The 19,528-nt window shown below is 37.8% G+C and overlaps 3 protein-coding genes across 3 annotated transcripts; all 3 read left to right on the top strand.

Moving 5' to 3' along the window:
- Positions 1-957: 957 nt before the first annotated feature.
- Positions 958-4,724, top strand: LOC122058440 (uncharacterized protein C24B11.05-like). The gene is made up of 9 exons (XM_042621123.1): positions 958-1,131; positions 2,762-2,836; positions 2,920-2,985; positions 3,071-3,168; positions 3,348-3,385; positions 3,479-3,566; positions 3,655-3,978; positions 4,248-4,313; positions 4,421-4,724. Exons 2-9 carry the CDS (start codon positions 2,776-2,778, stop codon positions 4,571-4,573), a joined length of 894 nt encoding a protein of 297 aa, XP_042477057.1. The 5' UTR covers positions 958-1,131; positions 2,762-2,775; the 3' UTR covers positions 4,574-4,724.
- Positions 4,725-6,245: 1,521 nt separating this feature from the next.
- Positions 6,246-12,671, top strand: LOC122058439 (uncharacterized protein At5g02240-like). The gene is made up of 7 exons (XM_042621122.1): positions 6,246-6,733; positions 7,768-8,039; positions 8,123-8,159; positions 8,620-8,717; positions 10,731-10,792; positions 12,103-12,226; positions 12,371-12,671. Exons 1-7 carry the CDS (start codon positions 6,466-6,468, stop codon positions 12,488-12,490), a joined length of 981 nt encoding a protein of 326 aa, XP_042477056.1. The 5' UTR covers positions 6,246-6,465; the 3' UTR covers positions 12,491-12,671.
- A 145-nt stretch (positions 12,672-12,816) lies between these two features.
- LOC122058441 (M-phase phosphoprotein 6) lies at positions 12,817-17,598 on the top strand. The gene is made up of 5 exons (XM_042621124.1): positions 12,817-13,521; positions 13,678-13,778; positions 16,656-16,737; positions 16,843-16,922; positions 17,076-17,598. The coding sequence occupies exons 1-5, from the start codon at positions 13,480-13,482 to the stop codon at positions 17,335-17,337; spliced, it is 567 nt and encodes a 188-aa protein (XP_042477058.1). The 5' UTR covers positions 12,817-13,479; the 3' UTR covers positions 17,338-17,598.
- The last annotated feature ends 1,930 nt before the right edge of the window (positions 17,599-19,528 follow it).

The raw sequence follows: 19,528 nt of genomic DNA, 5'->3' as shown, positions 1-19,528 counted from the left end.
AAAAAATTACCAATACCATACTGATAATCCTTGGTTCATGGTAAGGGAAATGTCTTAAATTAATAAAGGAAAACCATCAATACAACTCCACGTGGCAAATTCCAAGTATTTTTTTTTTTTTTTGGTAGAACAAATTCCGAGTATTTAACACCATGGAAGGGAGGTTCATTTGGATAGCATCGGGATTTCTCCATTCTATATTCCCCGCTGGCCATAAACCTTACCGTCCAATTTTGAACCGTTCAACAATAACAGGACACGTATAATCAGGCTTTACAGACAATTCAATTATTGCACATGAATCGTCAAAGCTTCACCTTTACAGTTTACACCCTCTCTTAAAAAAAAAAAAAAGTTCTCTAACCACGTGTTCGACGGTGATCGGTCCCAAGCGTTGAGACTTGAGAGAGTTCACGCATTGGTCCTCCAATGCAATTATCTAGAAGTATGCAACAGCTTGGAAATTTTGGAAATTTAAAATGATCGTCACCCGTGCCGTGCGTGATGTTTATTAAAGGTAGAAAAGTTCGCGAAAGTACGAAATTAAAGTTAACTTAATATAATTCAAGGGAGAGAAAGTTAGAAAACTGGCAAAGTCCAAACTCGGTACTGGTCCAGACTCCAGAGTCCCCAGAGAGAGAGAGAGAGTCCGGACAAAAACCCTTACCCACCACTACCGGCTACCGAGTCTTACTGTCGACGTCTCTTTAAAGGCAGACCCTCTTAATTATAGTCCTATCCCCATTTACTTATTCAATTGGTCTACCTGTCCTTTTCATTTTATTTTTCTAAAGTATTTATTTATTCCTATCAAACCTAACCTAGTTGATACTGGTGTAAGCGTAAGTAATACTTACGATATTTTTATTATTTTTATAATATTAAATAATGAAAATTAGAGCGTGTACAACTGTAAAAGACGCAACGGTTCGCCTATTTAAACCCCACTTCTCTTCTTTCTTTCTCCCCCCCCTTCTCTTCGCTCTCTCATTCGTAAAGCCTGAAGACCACTGCTTGCCTTCTCCCTTTCTCTCTGCAGAAACTTTTACTTGTTGTACTCTCTTTCCTTCAATCTCTCCGCAAGTGCTCCCTCACACCTTTTTGCTCTTCCACTTTGGCCATTCTTATCTGGTACGTTCTCATCCTAAATCGTAAACATTAGGTCTAGTAATGGCTTCGAGTTATCTTGTATTTTGCTTCTTGTTTGCGAATTGAAATTGTTTGACCTAATTTATGAGCCGATCTTGTTCTGAAGGGAGAATGTAGGTTGGGGTTTCAACGACATTGTTTTCACTTTTCAGTCCCGATGTATGATTGATTGCCTACGGGTTTCTGGTTCAGTTTTTGTTAACTTACTTTTCTGGTTCCAATTTTGAGCTTTTTGAGTCTCTAGTTAAGTTTGAAAGTTTATGTTTACTTTCTATGGCTTTATCCATGTTCTTCCTTGAATTTTCTTTCAATAAAAACTGTTTTTGGATTTTCTTGAGTTTTCTTTAAAAAACTGTTTACCTCCACTGGTTTTTGAATTTTTCTGATGCGTCGAGTTCTGGAAGCATGATCCAGTGTTGTGGACTGTTTGCTTTTATCATTTCCTGTATTGGCTACGATGCTTCAGTTCCGGAAGCACGATCCACTGTTATGGAGTTAATACTTGAATCTTTTTTTCATGTATTGGCTTGGATGCTTTAATGATAGTGGATTGTTTTTATTTTTTATTTTTGGATACTTGATCTTTGGTCTGCAGCTCTTGGATTCAGAGTTTATCCGTTTCCAAATGCTTCCCATTAGCGCTTGGATAAGACTTTAAGGCATTTCCGCCTCTTTTCTGAATCTAGAAACTTTTATCTCTAGTTTCTCATATACAAAATTTGGGCTTTTGCAGTCTTGTTATTTTAATTTTCTACGATTAGTGTTTCAATGTAGTTTTTGGTTGAATTCACGTTAATAAGTTCTCTGGTTTGTTTATATAGTTTGAAGGATCTGAAACGCTTATTTGTATACGGTTGTCCTCTATTGGGCCTTTCGGACTTCAATTCTCAGGAATTTTTTTTTTTTTTGAATTCTGTGTTTTTACACCCCTAAATTTCAGTCTTGAGAATCCTGTTTCTATTTTCCTTTCAGTTCATCAAATAATTTAAAAAAAAAAAAAAATAAAAAATGAGTTATATTGCATAGGGGTAGGGTAGCTATAGTGGGGGTTGTTTGAAGTTGTAATATATTTTGTCGAATGAGATCTACATATGACATTAAGCCTAACTTTACTGTTCTGCTTTTTGATTGGTGGGTTTCTTTCCTTGGCGGCGGATTCTTTATTAAGATGTCTTGACTTGTGGGGTTGGGCTTATGATGAAAGTATAAATTTCTCGTGAAACCCACAACTGTTTCCATCTTTATAGGACCTGTATTTATTTTTATTTTTTTTATAGGTGCTTTCCCCCTATTAATATTATATACGGGGGACTAGATAAGCTTTTTCCTTATTTATAACTTCATGTTTAATTTTGTGGTTACAAATTAACCCTTCAAATCTGTCCTCTCGATCCTTTGAATTTTAGTAAAAAGGAAAATAGTTTTTTCCTATTGTTATGTATGGTTGGAATTTGAATTAAGGCTATTGATATCAGCCATTAGTAATTTCACACACTGGAAATAAATTCTGCTGATTAAGAAAGAGCAGTTGGGTTTTTAATAGCTGGTATGGGTTCTGGGTTCATATACATCTTATACTTTGTTGCTGACCTCTACCTTTTGACTTCTGAAGCTTTTATATAAAAGATGGAGTACGACGACAGATTTCAACAGACTCAGAGATCTAAATATGATTGCCTACTTTTTGGTGAGCTTTGCTCTTCAGAATCTCTTGCCGAGTTGGATTACCGAGGAGCATGATTTTAATTATACTCTTGTCTTGATTTGCAGATTTAGATGATACCCTTTATCCCCTGAATTCTGGTTTGGCAATAGGATGTCGCAATAATATTGAAGGTATTGACATATCTGTGTTTGTAGGATATTTTAACTCCAATAGTAACCAGTTTCAGGTCAATAAATTTTCCATGACTTCTTCCAGATTATATGGTTCAAAAGCTTGGCATAGAGAAGAGCAAAATATCTGACTTGGGTAATATACTCTACAAGAATTATGGAACAACAATGGCTGGTTTGGGGGTATGTGTCAATTCTCAGATCCCTTTTCTTATTTACATTTTTTTTTTTTTTTTTTTTTTTGGGGGGTGGGGCTGGGAGGGGAGAATGGTCTGTAATATCTTCAAATTCTATGGAGGTATGGGATAGAACATCAATAAATCTTGTCAAATTTAGTTCTTTCTCTTAAATTGGCATTGCAGGCAATTGGCTATCACTTTGACTATGATGACTACCACAGGTACCGATTACACCTCCATCTGTTTCTTTAATTTCTAGGTGCGTATCTCTATTCATTTGGGAAGAGTTATAATCTTTCCCTCTGGTTCTGCAGCTTTGTTCATGGGCGATTGCCATATGAGAAGCTGAAACCTGACCCTGTTTTAAGGAGCCTCTTACTGAGTTTGCCTCTGCGGAAAGTTGTAAGTTACCTCATCTCCAAATACTATATGGTAAATAGCTTAGCCGCAAAATGTCAGACTTATGACCATCCTCCTTTTGATCAAACAGATATTCACGAACGGAGATAAGGTACATGCAGCGAAAGTTCTTAGCAAGCTTGGGTTAGAGGATTGTTTCGAAGGAATAATATGCTTTGAAACTCTGAATCCAACGAACAGGAAAAATGTTTCTTCTGACAATGAGGTGGATTCTGTGTTTGATGCTTCGGCACAAACTACTACTACTGACTCAAAGCCTTTCGACATTGTTGGGCATTTTGCTCAACCTAATTCTGGGTCACAACAATTGCCCAAGACACCAATTCTCTGCAAACCGTCTGAAGATGCCTTTGAGCAAGCCTTGAGGATAGCCAATATCGATCCTCAGAGAACAGTAAGTTGATTAACTACATGGTTGAAGAGAAATTTCTAGATTTTGGAAATAGTTGGTAACTGTCTACCAGGTGACTAGCTGGTGCGCTCTAACAGAGCAGGATAGAGCCGTAAGAAGCTCATTATTGAATGGTTCCCCCCCAGTGGTGGGAACTAATTCTTTGATGGATATTATGCTGTTGGGAGTTTTTGTTCTCTTCTGAATTAGTTTCATGATATGTCATCAATCATGTGCTAATTGATGTGTATTCTTTCGGCTTTTTCTACCAGATTTTCTTCGATGACAGTGTCCGTAACATACAGTCTGGAAAACGTGTTGGGCTCCACACTGTGCTGGTAAGCTAACTGGGACTCTGATAGGGCTTAAGACCTCAATGGAATCGAAATAAAGGAATATTCGTTTACTTCAAATAATCACTCACTCACAATTGTGTGTTGCGCAGGTGGGAACTTCTCAGAGAACCAAAGGTGCGGATTTTGCATTAGAGAGCATCCACAACATCCGTGAAGCATTGCCTGAACTCTGGGAAGTCGACGAGAAGTCGGAGATCAGGTATTCCGGCAAGATTGCAATCGAGACATCTGTGACAGCTTAAGGGTTTTCTTATTATGTTGCCTATCATGATCCGTTCGCGGACGAGGGAAAACGAAGGAGAAGACTAGTTGCGTAGGGAAAATTACTGTAACCATTCCTTCTTTAGTTCTGTATATGTAAATAAGCAGTGAAAAAAATCCCATGTTTTTCAATTGATTATGGTCAATATTTTTTTTCCTAAAACAAAAAAGACCCCTCCAATGTTGATGGCTACGCAGTAGAAGCACCCTGACGCGTTAGAATCCTCCATGTCACTCAACCTTGTGTCACCCTCTCAGGTTTATTATATCTTTCTTGGTAATTTCAATAAATTTTGCTCTCTCTGTTGGCTAGGTTCCTCAGAGAACATCAAATGGGAATGTGTGTAAGGGGTTCGATGGGCCTGTATGATCCATGCCCAGTTTACAAATTCTGAATGAATCGAATGTGTGTTAAGACTAAGGGTTTAGTTCAGGACTTGAGGGTTTAGTAGGTGAATGCAGAGTCTATAAATTCTGAATTAATCGAATGTGTGTAAGACTAAGGGTTTAGTTTTACCTTAAAAAAAAAAAGAAGGGTCTTGAGGGTCTACTGGTTTAGTAGGTGAATGCTCAGTTTATAAATTCTGAATTAATCGAAAAACGAAATAAAGCGTTTGGTGTCAACTTGGTATTTTTTGATTTTTTTGGAACGAAAAAAGGAAAAAAAAAAACTGTTGAAATGCAAAATGATAGAACGACGAACTCTTGTTCTGTCATTTCAGTTCGTTCGAAATATAAAAAAAGTGAACAACTAAGGTAATCATTCCTAAGACAGGTTCATAAACACTATTTTTTATATTTTAAAACGGTATTTTGGCACAGAAATTAAAAATTCTGTTTTTAATACAAAAAGTCTTTTTCAAAACTAAATGACTGCCAAACACAATCTAAGGGTTTAGTTCTACCCTAAAAAAGGTCTAGTAGGTGACTGCTCAAGTTATAAATTTTGAATTAATCAAATGTGTGTGAGACTAAAGGTTTAGTTCTACCCTCAGAAAAGAGACTTAAGGGTTTAGTAGGTGATTCTTTCTATCAGAGGTCTTTATTAACCTCTTCTCAGGTGGTATTTCGGACATTTATATTACGTCATATGGTCATCTCCATGATTCCATCTAGAATGAAACTTGATATCTTAGGATTGATGATTTTTTTTCTCTATGGCCTTTATTCACATCTTTCACGCCATACCGATTTCAGTAAGAGAAAAGGTTTCGCCAATAAAGAGGCCCACATGATCACAAAGGAGAAAAATGGATAGTGTTGGTGTTACATAGTCAAGTTATGAGAGGGCATGGGAAAAAAATTCCATACAATTAACATGGTATGTGATCATCTATTAGTTAATACCATTAGATTTTATTGTAGTGAAATGACATCCTAGTAGTTAATGAAACTTTTTAACACCCACTTATGCCTTATGTAGGTTTGAAAATCGTCTGCATCACCAACGCAATAAGCAACTGGTGGTTGGGAGTTCTTTAGGCGTGTGTCAGATGTTCTCAGCGATTTGATGCTTAGAAAATGTGGACCCCTTATTTAAGCCGAAATTTGGTTAATGATATAAGTGAGATAAGAGTGACTTGGGTCCCCTATCATAGTAATCAAATTTGCCTTTTTTTTTTTTTTTTCACGTTCATTGCGTGGACAGGTTTTTAACATCAATGATTGATCTCCATCTCCATCTCCTCCTCTGACGGTCTCACTCCCACCAACGGTAAAAATGGCCATATCTTGAAAGGTCTCAATACAATAGACGAGAGACGGCGGAATTGGTGATGGGTAAAGGCCGAACCGGCGAAACCATTCAGCCATTACCAAATTTGCCGAGCAACAGCAGACCTACTGGCCAGTCGACTCTCTAGTCTTCTCTCGAATGCAAATGGCGACACGTGTTCCCTTATCCCCTTCCCCATCAATCCTCCCTAGTTATGGCTGTAAATACAGTTCCGTCGTCCCTCCTTCCGTTCTAGTCACAACAAGGAGTCCAGGTAGTTCCACTCGCATTTCTCCTTCTTCTTTTTCGGCATTTTGTCGTCCAGAAAGGGGGAATAAGCAGCAATTCAGAAGACTCGTAGTGGTAGCCGCGGCCATGGCGGATTCTCTGCCTACTGTCCTCGTTACTGGAGCTGGCGGTAGAACTGGTATGCTTATCTATCGCATTAGTTCGATGTCCACCTTTCTCACCAATTGCACCTTTTCTTATACTTTTAGGAAAAGGGCTCGATAGAAAAGACAACATTTCAAAATTAGTTATGCTCTTGTTCCAAAAGATAAAATATTATTTTGAATGGCATACAGTACCATTACAAATATGTTGTTAATATTTTCTGCAATTTTGAAAGTTGGAACTGAAATAGAAATTTTTTTTCTCTCTTCTTAACCAAGAAAAATGTTGATTACTGATTAGGGAAGCTTCAGAGCAAACCAGGCGACTGATGGTCGTTACTGAGCTTCCTTCTCTCGGAAAAGTGAGTCATTGATTAGATGTCTTCAATTATTCCTGAACATATTCGAGTCCCAAAGAAGGGGTATCCTGAATTTAGGAGGATGCCGACGACTAACTTGTTTGTGGAGGCGATAAAATAGAGTATTGATTCACATTTCTGGTGATGAACTATTTCTGGAGACGATAAAAAAGAACATTAATTCGTGTTTCTGGTGATTATTGAACTATTTAGCATGGAGTAATGTTCAACACCCCTGAATTTGAGGAATCCCTGCATGCCTTAGATAAACTGGATAAGGTACCTTGAACCCCACCTTTCCCCCAAATAAAAAGAAGGAAAGGAAAACTCCATGTAGAGGTTGCTTCTTTTTTTTCTTTTGAAACCTATGGTTGTAGCTGTTGACTCCTAGTATAAGTTTAAGGAGCCAATGGCAGCTATAAAAGGCGGTTTTTTTTTTTTTATAATGTTGGAGCACAGACTGCTACATTTTATTGACAGATTGTCAAATGGTAACCGTTATATTTTGTATAGGAGCATTAAGCCATTATTTTGCCATTGCTATATGGTTGTAGCATTTATTTTATGCTCCTTCTGTGTCGTTGTTGTGAACCAGTTGTAGAAGCAGCAACATCCATTCCTTAAGTTGTTTTCTTATTTATAAAAGAAATGACCTGTCACTTTAACATTTTTCTTTTCCATTTTAAAACAATTCCATGGATTCTTTTTAGGTCAAATTGTTTATAAGAAATTGAAGGAAAGAGCAGATCAATATGTTGCAAAAGGTCTTGTTAGAACAGAAGAGAGCAAGGAGAAAATTGGAGGAGCAGATGATGTTTTCATAGGAGATATACGGGATGCAGAGAGTATCATTCCTTCGGTTCAAGGAATTGATGCTCTCATCATTCTCACAAGTGCTGTGCCAAAGATGAAACCTGGATTTGATCCAAGCAAAGGTGGGAGGCCCGAATTCTATTTTGAAGATGGAGCATACCCTGAACAGGTAATTGGGTCTATGATCCCTGATTGATCATGTCATTCTTTATGTTTTTCTTATATCAATTGGTCAATATTTTGGCACATTAGGTTGACTGGATTGGGCAGAAGAATCAAATTGATGCAGGTATGGCCTCTGTTCTACTTCTGTTGGGGTATTTTGTTTATTTTGGTAGCATCATCTTGTATGTTAGGCAGTGGAAATGCGGGACAGCATTCATATAGCCAAACCCAAGTAGACAAGTTAAAGCTTAGTTGAGTTGAATTATGCACTATCATCTTTGTTTTCTCAGTCATGTTGCTGTATGCCTAACAGCCTAAGCTCTGTCCTAAATATTTGGTGTTTGGATACATGAATTTCATCATCCTCTTGAAAGCCCTAGCATGAGGTTGGAACATGAATCACTGCTTATCTGAAGAATTTGGAAAACATTTGTCTAGACACCTATTTACTACAAAATTCTTACTGTTCTTGGGATCACTACTACTGGATATTTGACAAGTTTTCGATATCCCTTCAACTTTGAAATTTGGAACCTTTCTATTTGCTGACATGTCTTGTTTTATCATGTAATGCGTTTGTACAGCTAGATCTGTGGAAGTGAAGCAGATTGTTTTGGTTGGGTCTATGGGTGGAACTGATCCTAATAATCAGTTAAACAACTTGGGGAATGGGAATATACTGGTAAGTTCATCAGATTTGCATGCTGAAACAGAGTTGCTTCTACTTTGATATTACTTTCTTACTCCATGGTTGTGATGCATCACTCAATGGAGTGCTCTCTAGAATTTGTTTTCCTTATGCCAGAGTATCTATCTAATCTTGTTTGTAGTATTGGATTTGGTATGAAATGCATGAAGGATCTATGAGCACCTAATTTCTTGTTTAACTTGTTGAAGTAAATGAATACCTTACTTTATTAAATAAATTTTAAAAATCTGAATTGAGGCTGTCTACAGGTAAGGTAGGCTTGGATAAATATCTCTACCCCTACCCTGTAACGAATGCAGAAGGCCTTTACCTCACCCCTAGAGGAATGGATAAAGGTTTGCCCTTACCACTGCGGCACTGCCCTGTAGGGTTTGAGCAGAAATCCCCACTAACAAATGGATAAATGGGTTTGGCGGGTAAGCAGTAAAGCATGACTATTAGGTTCTAGAAATTGGAAATTAGACCTTTGGGCTTATGCTAGAAATGACTTCCCATGGGGCCTGGGGTTATGGGTTACCCAACGAGAAGTATCTCTTGTTTCATCAAATGAAAGTAATAAGAAAATTTTCTTGACGAGAATTAACTTGGCAGCATGAAGGTGTATCAGTTACAATGCAGACCTTAGAAACCAGCACAATGTGTTGGTGAATGCACTAGGGTCCCATAGAGTGCAGGGACAGCTAGAGAATCTGCCAGGAGCGCGAACATCTGTAAATTGTTGCGGACAGTCTCTGACTCAGAGACCTAATTAAGCCTTAAACTAACCAGGCGTCTGCATTATTATGCAGACATCTGTCTACGGCGCGAATGTCTCTCTATTCACATGGACTTTCTCTAACAAAAAGACTTGGCTTGTTTTTCCATTAGCTTTTTTCCAGTTATCAACAGACGTCTTGTCTTTGTCACTAGATGTCTCCGTCATGATGCGGATGACTGCAGATAGCAAAAATGTTGTCTGGACGGATTTAACCCAAATCTCTAGCCACCTAACTGTTGGGATCGATCCAATATGCCTTTAGTGTCTTTTAATGGGCTTTAAGAATGTGAGAGATATTACATAATAGGATTACAAAGATTGCAAAATAAATAAAAAAATCCTATGTCTACTAATGGAGTCTTTTTCTTCATGATGCCTCCAAGACTCAGTTTCTTTAACTTGGGTCTTGGTGAAGCTTTCCATGTAAGCTCTGAGACATCTATTGTCTTGATGCTTGTATTCACAAGATGACTCTTTGATGCCAAGATGCACATGGCATTGGTTAGTAATTTCTCATGCACACACATGTTAGAAATCCCAAAATACCATCTTCTAAGAGGCTGTTTCATCAACAAAACATGAGACATGGGCCCTGTGGTCAACAAGAAGGATTCTTCAGTCGAGCCCTGGTTCTTTGATAGATCATGCTCAAATTTTCCAATGATTGAAGTGTCCCTCGAGACTCAGTCGACCAGGGGAACAGGTCAGTCTAACTAGTCTTCTGTTAGGTTTATCATTTCCTTGAGTTTTTAAGCTGCCTAGTTATTCTTCTGTTAATGGATATCCTGTTTAGAAAATCCTCTTGATTCAATTTTGGGTTTGCTGTCAGAGAGGTTGTGGCCTATTGGGTTTTCTAAATCTATTGTGAGTGTGAATGTACCTTGTCTAGCTGTTTATGTTGCCTCATTTTGGTCCTGTGACTCATAAGGGACACAATTTGTTTGGGGAAAAAATTTTTGTCACATAACCTTGAGTTTAATTTATCTGTCTTCAAACGTTAATAGTTTCTCCAATGATTCACGACTTTGCTGGGACCTGTCCCTTCTTCTTTGTTGACTGTCTTATCCAAATCTATTATTTCCTCCTTGTGATGCCTGGCCCTCAAAATTTCATTTTCTTCTAGATGATGTTTCAAAAATGACAGTTTTAACGCTCTCATATTTTAATGCTATAAAAAAAAATGACGATGCTAATGGTATCATATTTCATTGCAATAAATTGTATTACAGGTTTGGAAGAGAAAGGCTGAACAATATTTGGCTGACTCTGGCATACCATACACGATAATCAGGTATTTCCTGTCTTAATGTACTTCTCATACCATGCACGACAATCAGGTATTTCCTGTCTTAATCTACTTCTATTTACTGGAGTGTTGGTTAACTGGATTCAGCATGGCAAAATTGATTAGCTTTACCTGTGGTTCTTTATCTCTGGTTTGATATTTCTCAGAGCATAAACTCCTCAAGTGGGAGGAATACTTGAACATATATTGGTCCAGCATTTTAGATCTGGGAACATGGATCAATACAACCTTAGGAATGGTCTTCTGTTGGTGATTTGGTGCATATATATAATTTCCTTGAGTGCATTTTCGATTCAGGATCTGTGGGAAATACAAAGGCTCCATTTCTTTCAATATTTCCATGAGGGTAGTCAGCTAGTGAACTTACTTGAAACTATAGAATTAGTTGACAATTAGGATTTTTTTTTTCTTATCTGAAACTCTGGACAGTAGAGCTCCTTGATGATTAGGACTAAAGAAGTCTGCTTTTCTGGAAAATGGCATATAGAACTATAATGTGTATGTGGTTTTCCATAGAATTTGGTAGAACTAAATCCTTTAGTTTTTATTTAGCTTAATCTATGAAATTGATTGGTTCCATTTATCAGTAATTTAGAGGTGATTTTGAGGAATATGTTTTCAACGTTTTACGTGGAAACAAACGATTAATGTGGATTCATGATAGTTGTGGTTGGTCATGTACACATCTATCAGTATCATGATAAATGTGGTTGGTAATTTACACTTCATATTAGTTTCAGTTATAACACTTATTTTGAGATGGTTAGCTGGAGACTTAATTTCCAAGGAAAAGGTTAGACAATCAAACTTCTGTCTGTTTTTAGTGGAAAATATTGGATGTATGTTTCTGGACATTAGTGACTGGTGGAAATATAGTATCACTTACCTAAAATTAGCAACTTAATTGAATATTAGGACATAAACATTTTTGGGGGGGTGTGTGCAAAGTTAAAACATGTCATTTCATAACCTTTATCTTCTTAAAACTGATGTATGGCAATATTTTACTGGAACCTTGGATTTTTTTATTTTTTATTTTGTGTTAAACAAATGGAGCCTAATCTTGTTCAGGAATTGGTGAGAAATGAATGTAAATAAAAACAAGGACTCCATTTGATCTGTTACACAGCCTATATGGTGTGGTGTGATTGTTGAATTTTATTATTATTATTATTAATTTTTTTTTGATAGGTATGAATTTTGCGTTTATTGAAGCTATCTTGTAGCATTGTGAATAATAGATCAAAACTTGCGATTTATCATCACTTGACATTCAATTTTTGTGTCTCAAACAGGGCTGGGGGCTTACAGGATAAAGAAGGGGGCATCCGAGAGTTGCTTATTGGGAAGGATGATGAGCTTCTGCAGACTGAGACAAGAACCATAGCCAGAGCTGATGTTGCAGAAGTATGCATTCAGGTATGTGTTTTATATTTTGCAACTCAAACGGATCAAAAGAGTTCTGGATTGATGTAGTGATCCGTTACTGTTAACTCAAGTGAACCACACAATCAATCCAACGAAGCTGAAGACAATGTTTGCTTATTTTGCTGAATTGGACAGGCATTGAAGTATGAGGAAGCCAAGTTCAAGGCATTTGATTTGGCCTCAAAGCCAGAGGGGACTGGTACTCCAACAAAAGATTTCAAGGCCTTATTCTCTCAAATTACTACTCGTTTCTAAAATTTTTTCTCCACCTCCGGCCAATTATATGAAGCAAGTTGTGAGAATATGTTTTATATATTAGTTGAGTTCTTCAGCTCCTGCTAACAATACCAGTACTATTGAGTCGAGAACACATTGAAGTTGGATTACATAGATCATCCATTAACCACATAATAGAAATTTGTCATATTGTCGCACACATCATTGACAGAGTCTTCCTACCTAAAGAATCAGCCACGATGATTGGTTAGCTTCTCTATACACAAATTTAAACGGGATGATATAAAATGCTGATAGAAGAAATCAGATACAATGTGATCGATGGAAGAAACCAGATATGGTGAAAAGACGAAAGACATTCCCTTGGCATTGACAGAATCAATCTGAATCTTGTGTACTCGAGGATTTAATATACGATATCAGTGACCGTATTAGGTGGGATCGGACCATTTTACCTCTAAAAGTATTGATACCATTGATTTTGGGATCATTTTATTCCCTAATGATGATACTGAAACCAATACCGATATCTCAATATCGGTATCGGTTGATATTGATTTGTATTGATCAATAGATACACTATACCAATACATATTTGCTTGTACTAGCATGCCCCAAAGCAGTGAGAGAGAAATTTTCGAACAAGGGAAGAGACGTGGACCGGTGGATGTGCTTGTGGACTAGACCGATTCGAATTGGTGATACAATTGCGGTCCGTCCAAAAAGGTGACCCATTAAAAATCAAATCAACGGTATGGTAGTGGGGGATATTCTTTTCCCTACAATAGTTAACTGGATTTTCAGAATCTTAGAGGGTAGTTACGTCATTAAAAAAGTTCGCGACTTATTGGAGTATAGTTTCCAGTTACTGTTGGAACTTGAAACCCTCATTTTTCACTTTGAAGCAGAGGTGCAGCTCCGGAGTCCGGACAGGAGCCGCTCGGACTTACCTGAGGATTCCTCGGTCTCTCTCTCTCTCTCTCTCTCTCTCAAACCCAGCAAGCAGAATGGCGAAGCGTGAGCTCTCCAGCACCTTGAAGAATTTGAAGGTAAGACGGCTGAAGAAAAGGTCATTGTTCATAGTCGAGAGTTGATCTCAAACTTGCTTGACCCCAAGATTGTCATCATCTTCTTTCTTCCACTGTCCCTTTAAACTGCCTGTTACTGCGTTGTGATATTTCCTTGAATTCATTTTATTCCACTAGTTCATGCAAAGGGCAGTTCAGAAAGAGGAGAAACAAAAGAAAGAAGAAGATGAGGTCAAACCCGTCGGAAATTTCGTCTCTGCTAACACCCACAGGAAATGGTATTAGCTTTTCACTTTCTCCTCCCCCCCTTCCCCCCTCCTATGCTTTCTGATTTCGCATTTGGTTTCTAATTTTTCACTCAGTATTTGTTGCAGTTATCATGGTACGAGAATGCCTGCTAGGGATTTATTTTTCTTATGCACTCTTCTCATGTATTGCATTTATAAGTGGGATAGAGGAGAGGAGAGGAGTTATGTCTTTCAATTTTCTTTAAAAATTATGTTTAGGGAGTAGTGACCAAATAAAAGGAAATTTGGTATGGGTAAGTAAGTTAGAACGTTGAGATTGGTCGTCTGTTAATGTTATATTCAGAAGAGGTAATTTCTAGATTCAGATAGTTGGAATGAACGGGTGGCTTTATAAGTTTATTACTTGATGTATTTGATTCTGATAAAAGGCTTAAGGAGTCTACAGTATTGAAAACAATGCATATGGTTAATGGGTTTTCAATATCCGTGTGCGAGTTCATGTTGTTTTTTAGCAGATGCTGTTTTCTGGTTATCAGAACACGGATTATGGCCATGGACCGAAAATGATGGGGTTTGTATGGAGTTTGAACTAGGAGTTATTGAGTTGATTAAGGGCGAATGATGAAGGTCTCGGGAAGTGGAAATTTTTTATGGTGGATTGGCTTTCTCGTTGCTGTAAAATTGTAGTTCCAAACATAAAAAGTGCAATATAATTTTAATATTTTTGCTTGACTAGGAAGGGTGTAATATTGTTTCTTATGTAATGTTATATTCTTTTGGGCTGTAAGGTTCTCTGAGTTGAGGCCTTGTCTGGATGCATTCTCATTAGTAAAATTTCTGTAGTTGGTGCTTATCAGGAAAGGAGAAAAAGGGGGAAAGGGGAAATGTGAAATATAGAGGGGAAATAACATGGAGGAAAATAACATGGAGGAAAAGTAGGAAGTCGGTGCCTAAGAAGAGTCATGATAGAATGATCAAAGAATGGAAATTTCATCTCTCCTGCATCTAGAAGTAACAAATGGCAGACAAGAATATGAGAATTATAGCTTTGCAGATTTTAAAACTATTTGTCAAAATATAGCTTTCAAATTATGCTTATTCATTGTTATACATGGGAATGGAGGGATAAAATGATTGTATAGCATTTTAGATCAAATAATCATTCTTAGGTTTTTCTGGGAATAACCTTTAGAGAGGGGCTATACATGCAACAAGAGCCTAGCAATTATGATCAAGCATCTAAGCACTCAGAGCTAGATGTCCCTAATATTTTCATGTGCCTTCTCATCGAAGAGTAAGCAATTGACTGCTACTGATTCCCAGATAATTTGAGGGGCTAATGGTGTTCAGGATAATCCAAATTAGGAGCATAATTGGCTTACAGAAACATAAGGACAGTACTGAACTTTTTATCCTCCCACCCCCCCCCCTCTTTCTTGATGGATATAATGATAGATCTCCTGATGATTTCAATTTCAGTGAAGATTGGAAGTCCTGTTATGAGTTAATTTTTCCTTTCATTATTTTAAAGCATAGTTGGTTTATGACTCCAAATACAGCTGGAGTTTCTTGAGTGAGTTTAGGAGTTGTTTTAAGTCTTTTATTGGTCAATTAAGTAGACAGTTTGATTACTAGTTGGTTTAGACTATGTCTAGTCATGCTATGAGTCATATTTGGAGAGTTTATATATACTTTTGTAACCAGCCATTAAGGGATATGGATTTTAGTATGAATAAAGCAGGACTTTTTTCTGTTCTTTTGTGTGACTTAGAAACTGGTTGTGAGATTCAACTACTCCATTGATGAGATTCCAATACTGCTGGTGGGATTCCAGCAAGGCCAGGTGAGAGGTTTGGTCATATTCAGAAAGAATCCAGTGATGAGTGTATATGGCTGCACTGGACATACATCCCAGCTACATCTACTACTGAAACTTGAAAGTCAAAAAGTGAGTGGAAGACCAGACTTAAGTTATTATTTTGCCTCGTAGTGTTACTATATTCTGGTGTCTTGTTACTGTTTTTATTGCCCATGTCGCTTCTGTAACAAGTAAATGAAATTAGTTTGCTAAGTTGAATTGAACTCTGGAGATCATGGTCCTATGAAATATGGATGATTGAATGGTTGAATGACTATGCTTCAAATGTTGGTGCAAAATGACATTTGAGTGTATGCCATGTGGACAGATGTGGCTATTCCACTGTTGACTAGAGAGGACATAGTTTGATTAGCCACGTATCAGGTTTCAGAGCATATTTGATGATATTTCAATCAAATAACCCCCATGCATTCGCATGCATCCTCATGTATGTCCGTGACAGTATGCTGAACACCAACCACTGTTGTGCACTCTCCAATGTCCTGATTCTTTGAAGCTCTCTTCTTTTCCACTTTGCAATCCCTGTTTGGGCTGAAATTTATTATGCGAGCAGGGGATCTTGGGTCTACCTGTCCACAAAATTTGGCCCCAACCTAATTGCCATGTGGCAGATATTTGGGTCTCTCTGGAAGACCTTTGTATGTGGGCTGTGCAGGAAACAAGGCCTCAAAATTAGAATCTTAAGGAGATCTCAATCTGAATTCTGTGCATAGAACACATGGGGGTGGGCTGAACTTGTAACAGATCCTTCAGCTGTCTAGCTGAGCTGCTCTCTTGTCAGTCAAGTCAGTCCACACTAGCTATTCTTAAAATTGGGTTCTATTACTGTTTAAAATGACTTTTTAGTACTGCTTCTCTATGTATCTCGCTGTTATGTGGTCCACATGCTCGCTTTTTTCAAGTTCTGGGTTTAGTAGGTGTAGTAATTGACTTTTTTTGTGCTGTTCCGTATGGATCATGCGGTTATGTGGCATAATTTGTTCAAAGCACATACAAGTTTCACTTGTCTACCTGTTCTGTGCCTGCAGCATAGTCATAATGGAAGGGTCTCCCCATCCAGGGGCATTGAAAGGTCGGATGTCATTTCAAAGTTTTAATCCTTCTATTGATGTGAGTATCAAGATCAAGCAACTCGAAACAATTTCAAACACTTTTCATTTCCTGTGCTGTTCTTGGGGCAATTTTCCTCGTCATATTAAAACATTGTCTTGGTAGAAATTGAATGAAGAAATAGCAACTCCTGGTCAATCAGAAGCGTCGTCCACAAGTGCTGGCAATCAAATCAGTTATGATAGGTATATGATTTGGTCTTACTTCTCTCTGGACCTGTTAATATTCCTTGTTAGACTGATTATTATCTTTTCTCGGCATGAGGAGTCTTATCTTCTGAAGCAGTTATCTGGGAAGAGACTAGACAGCTTCTGATTCTCTGGTTTCACTTGTTACAGAGAGAATGAATCCTCGCAGATCAGATCAGAAGACTCATATGTAGCTAGATCTGATAGTAATTCTGATGTAGACCATAAAAGGAAACAACCAGATGCTAACAAGGGAACACATCCTCCAAATAAATCTCAGAGAAATGCAAGTGAAGGAGGTGATCAATGTTCATCAGCAGGTAGCAGTAAAGGCTCTTCCAAGCAACATAAGCGTGATAAGTTGGACTGGAATGTTCTAAGACCACCAAAGTCTGACAACAAGCGGGTTTGAACATGCTTTGCGATCATTTTAGTAGATGTGTGATTGTTCCACCTGCATCCAGGTTTTAACAAATTTAAATCCATATCATATGATGTTTTCAGTACAAGAAAATTTCTTTTTTCTTAACAAGTTTTTTGATTCTGTGGCCTTCACAGGAGGGCTAGTTGTTTCATTGGATTATATCTGTAGTTTGTAGTTTTTTTCGTCTGTTTTTTTGGGTCGGAAGTTTGTAGTTGGTTTAACAGTCTAAAGAGGAATTGATTGTCTAAATTACTAGTTGTCCGACCCATAGAAACAAAATCTTCCTTTTCCTGGCCATCCGATTCCAATATGCCCTTGAAAGGAGGGCTAGTATCAATTTTTTTTAGCTCTAGCCACTAAAAGATAAGAATTTCAATAATGATTAGTGTCTACATCTAGCTTTGATAACTCATCTTCCAATCTCAGCCCTCCCAAGTTTATAATCTTTACCATATGTTATTACTAGGAAATCCACATCTAACTTAAAGCAGCACAAACTTGAACAGTTTTGCTTGTTACTCAAGACACTTCGTAACTAAATATCTCCTCCAATAACCAAGGACTCCTATCAAGATGGAGTGAAGTAGGAAAAAAAAACTATCTGATGGCCAACATCCCAGAAATTTTTGGCTACCACAGCTGATACAATTAGCAAAGCTTGGAAGTTGGATGACCTTCTGGTGCAGGATGATGATGGTACATCTGAGACTGTCTCTCACTTAAGAAACCTATGGATCCTTCCTGAATTGGGACTCACTCTTTCAACAGTATAATGACACAGGGAAGCAAATTGCAAATTTAATGGCCTTCAATCGAGACCCATCGTAGACCTGTGGATTATGATCCTTGGAATATAGAGCATCTAAAATCTATTGCTGCGATCCCTGAACTGCTAATTCGGAAAAAATAAATCAGTTCACCAAAAATGGAAAATTATTGGGCCCAAGTGTGAAGTTGAAGGAAGGAATTTTCATCTTTCGTGGGCGTACGAAAGATTTGAGGACTTATCTCGTCTCTAAGATGAGACCTACGTATGCCTAAACTGCCAAAACTGGAACCTCATCCTCATGAGCAATGAATTATTGAATACATGATGAGTTATAAGAGCCCCAACACCCAGGCTTTTGGGAAATCTTACGAAGCCAACCAGAGTTCTTGCCTTTCGTGGAAAAAGTTTGTCCCACAAACCCTTTTTGATGCCTACATTGCCATTCTTAGGACCAAGGTGTTGGATCATCTGCCTTCGTTGACAAGTTTTAGTTCGTCATCTCTGACGAAGAAACTATAAAGTTTCAAAACTGAAGGATGGGTTATATAGAATATATAACAAGGTTAATATCATCTTTTTCTATCCTTTGAATCTTTAATTTAATATCATCACTCAAAATGAGAGCAGATGTAATTTTTAGAAAAAATGACTCACACATATAATAAGGGTGATACATATAATTTTCCCTATAATTTTGAGCCTTAAAACCATGCATATTAACACCCATAGAGCCCCTTGGAACGAAATCGCCCCATGCCAAGGAAGTGTCTTCTCATAATTCATGGAAAGTCAAGTGAGTCGTGGCTCGAATGGGACCCATCTAGTGCTGGGTGTGTCCACTCAACACAAACTTACAAAGAACAAAAGAACTACGTGGCACATGGTCGGGCACTGTAAAGTGGGGACTGCCCAGCGGGCCATTATGAGAGCCGCTCTCAATCAATACATTGGACCCAACAAATACTGTTGGGATATTTGTTTGGATTTTACGACTACAGAATCAAAGATGGATAGAGAGGAGTGACAATGAGATCGATTGAGAGTCGGTGAAAGTTGGAAGGAACAGAGACTGAACAATGAGTGGTGGTGCTGCTGCCATTGTGCCACCATCTCCGATAGATAGATAGATAGATATTCCTTCCTTCCTTCCTTCCTTTCTTTAGATAATGATGCCACGTACATTGATTGACACTATTTTACCAAGTAGGGTGTGGAGCATTTGGTTTGGTCGAATTTAATCGATTTCAATTCGACAATGAGCCAAATCGGTTGAAGTTAGACTGTTGAGATGAAGTTTGGTTTTGATTGGTTTCAGTCTTGGTCCAATTCAATTTTGGGGTTGGTATCGATTTGAAACTATAAAATGCTTTTGCATCAAAAAAAAATTTTATTGGATTTCTTTCGCATCAT

Source organism: Macadamia integrifolia, chromosome 12, assembly GCF_013358625.1.
Source record: "Macadamia integrifolia cultivar HAES 741 chromosome 12, SCU_Mint_v3, whole genome shotgun sequence".
In the NCBI taxonomy this organism is placed as follows: domain Eukaryota; kingdom Viridiplantae; phylum Streptophyta; class Magnoliopsida; order Proteales; family Proteaceae; genus Macadamia; species Macadamia integrifolia.
The sequence above is the reverse complement of the archived record's forward strand: the minus strand, read 5'-3'. Positions and strand labels throughout refer to the sequence as shown.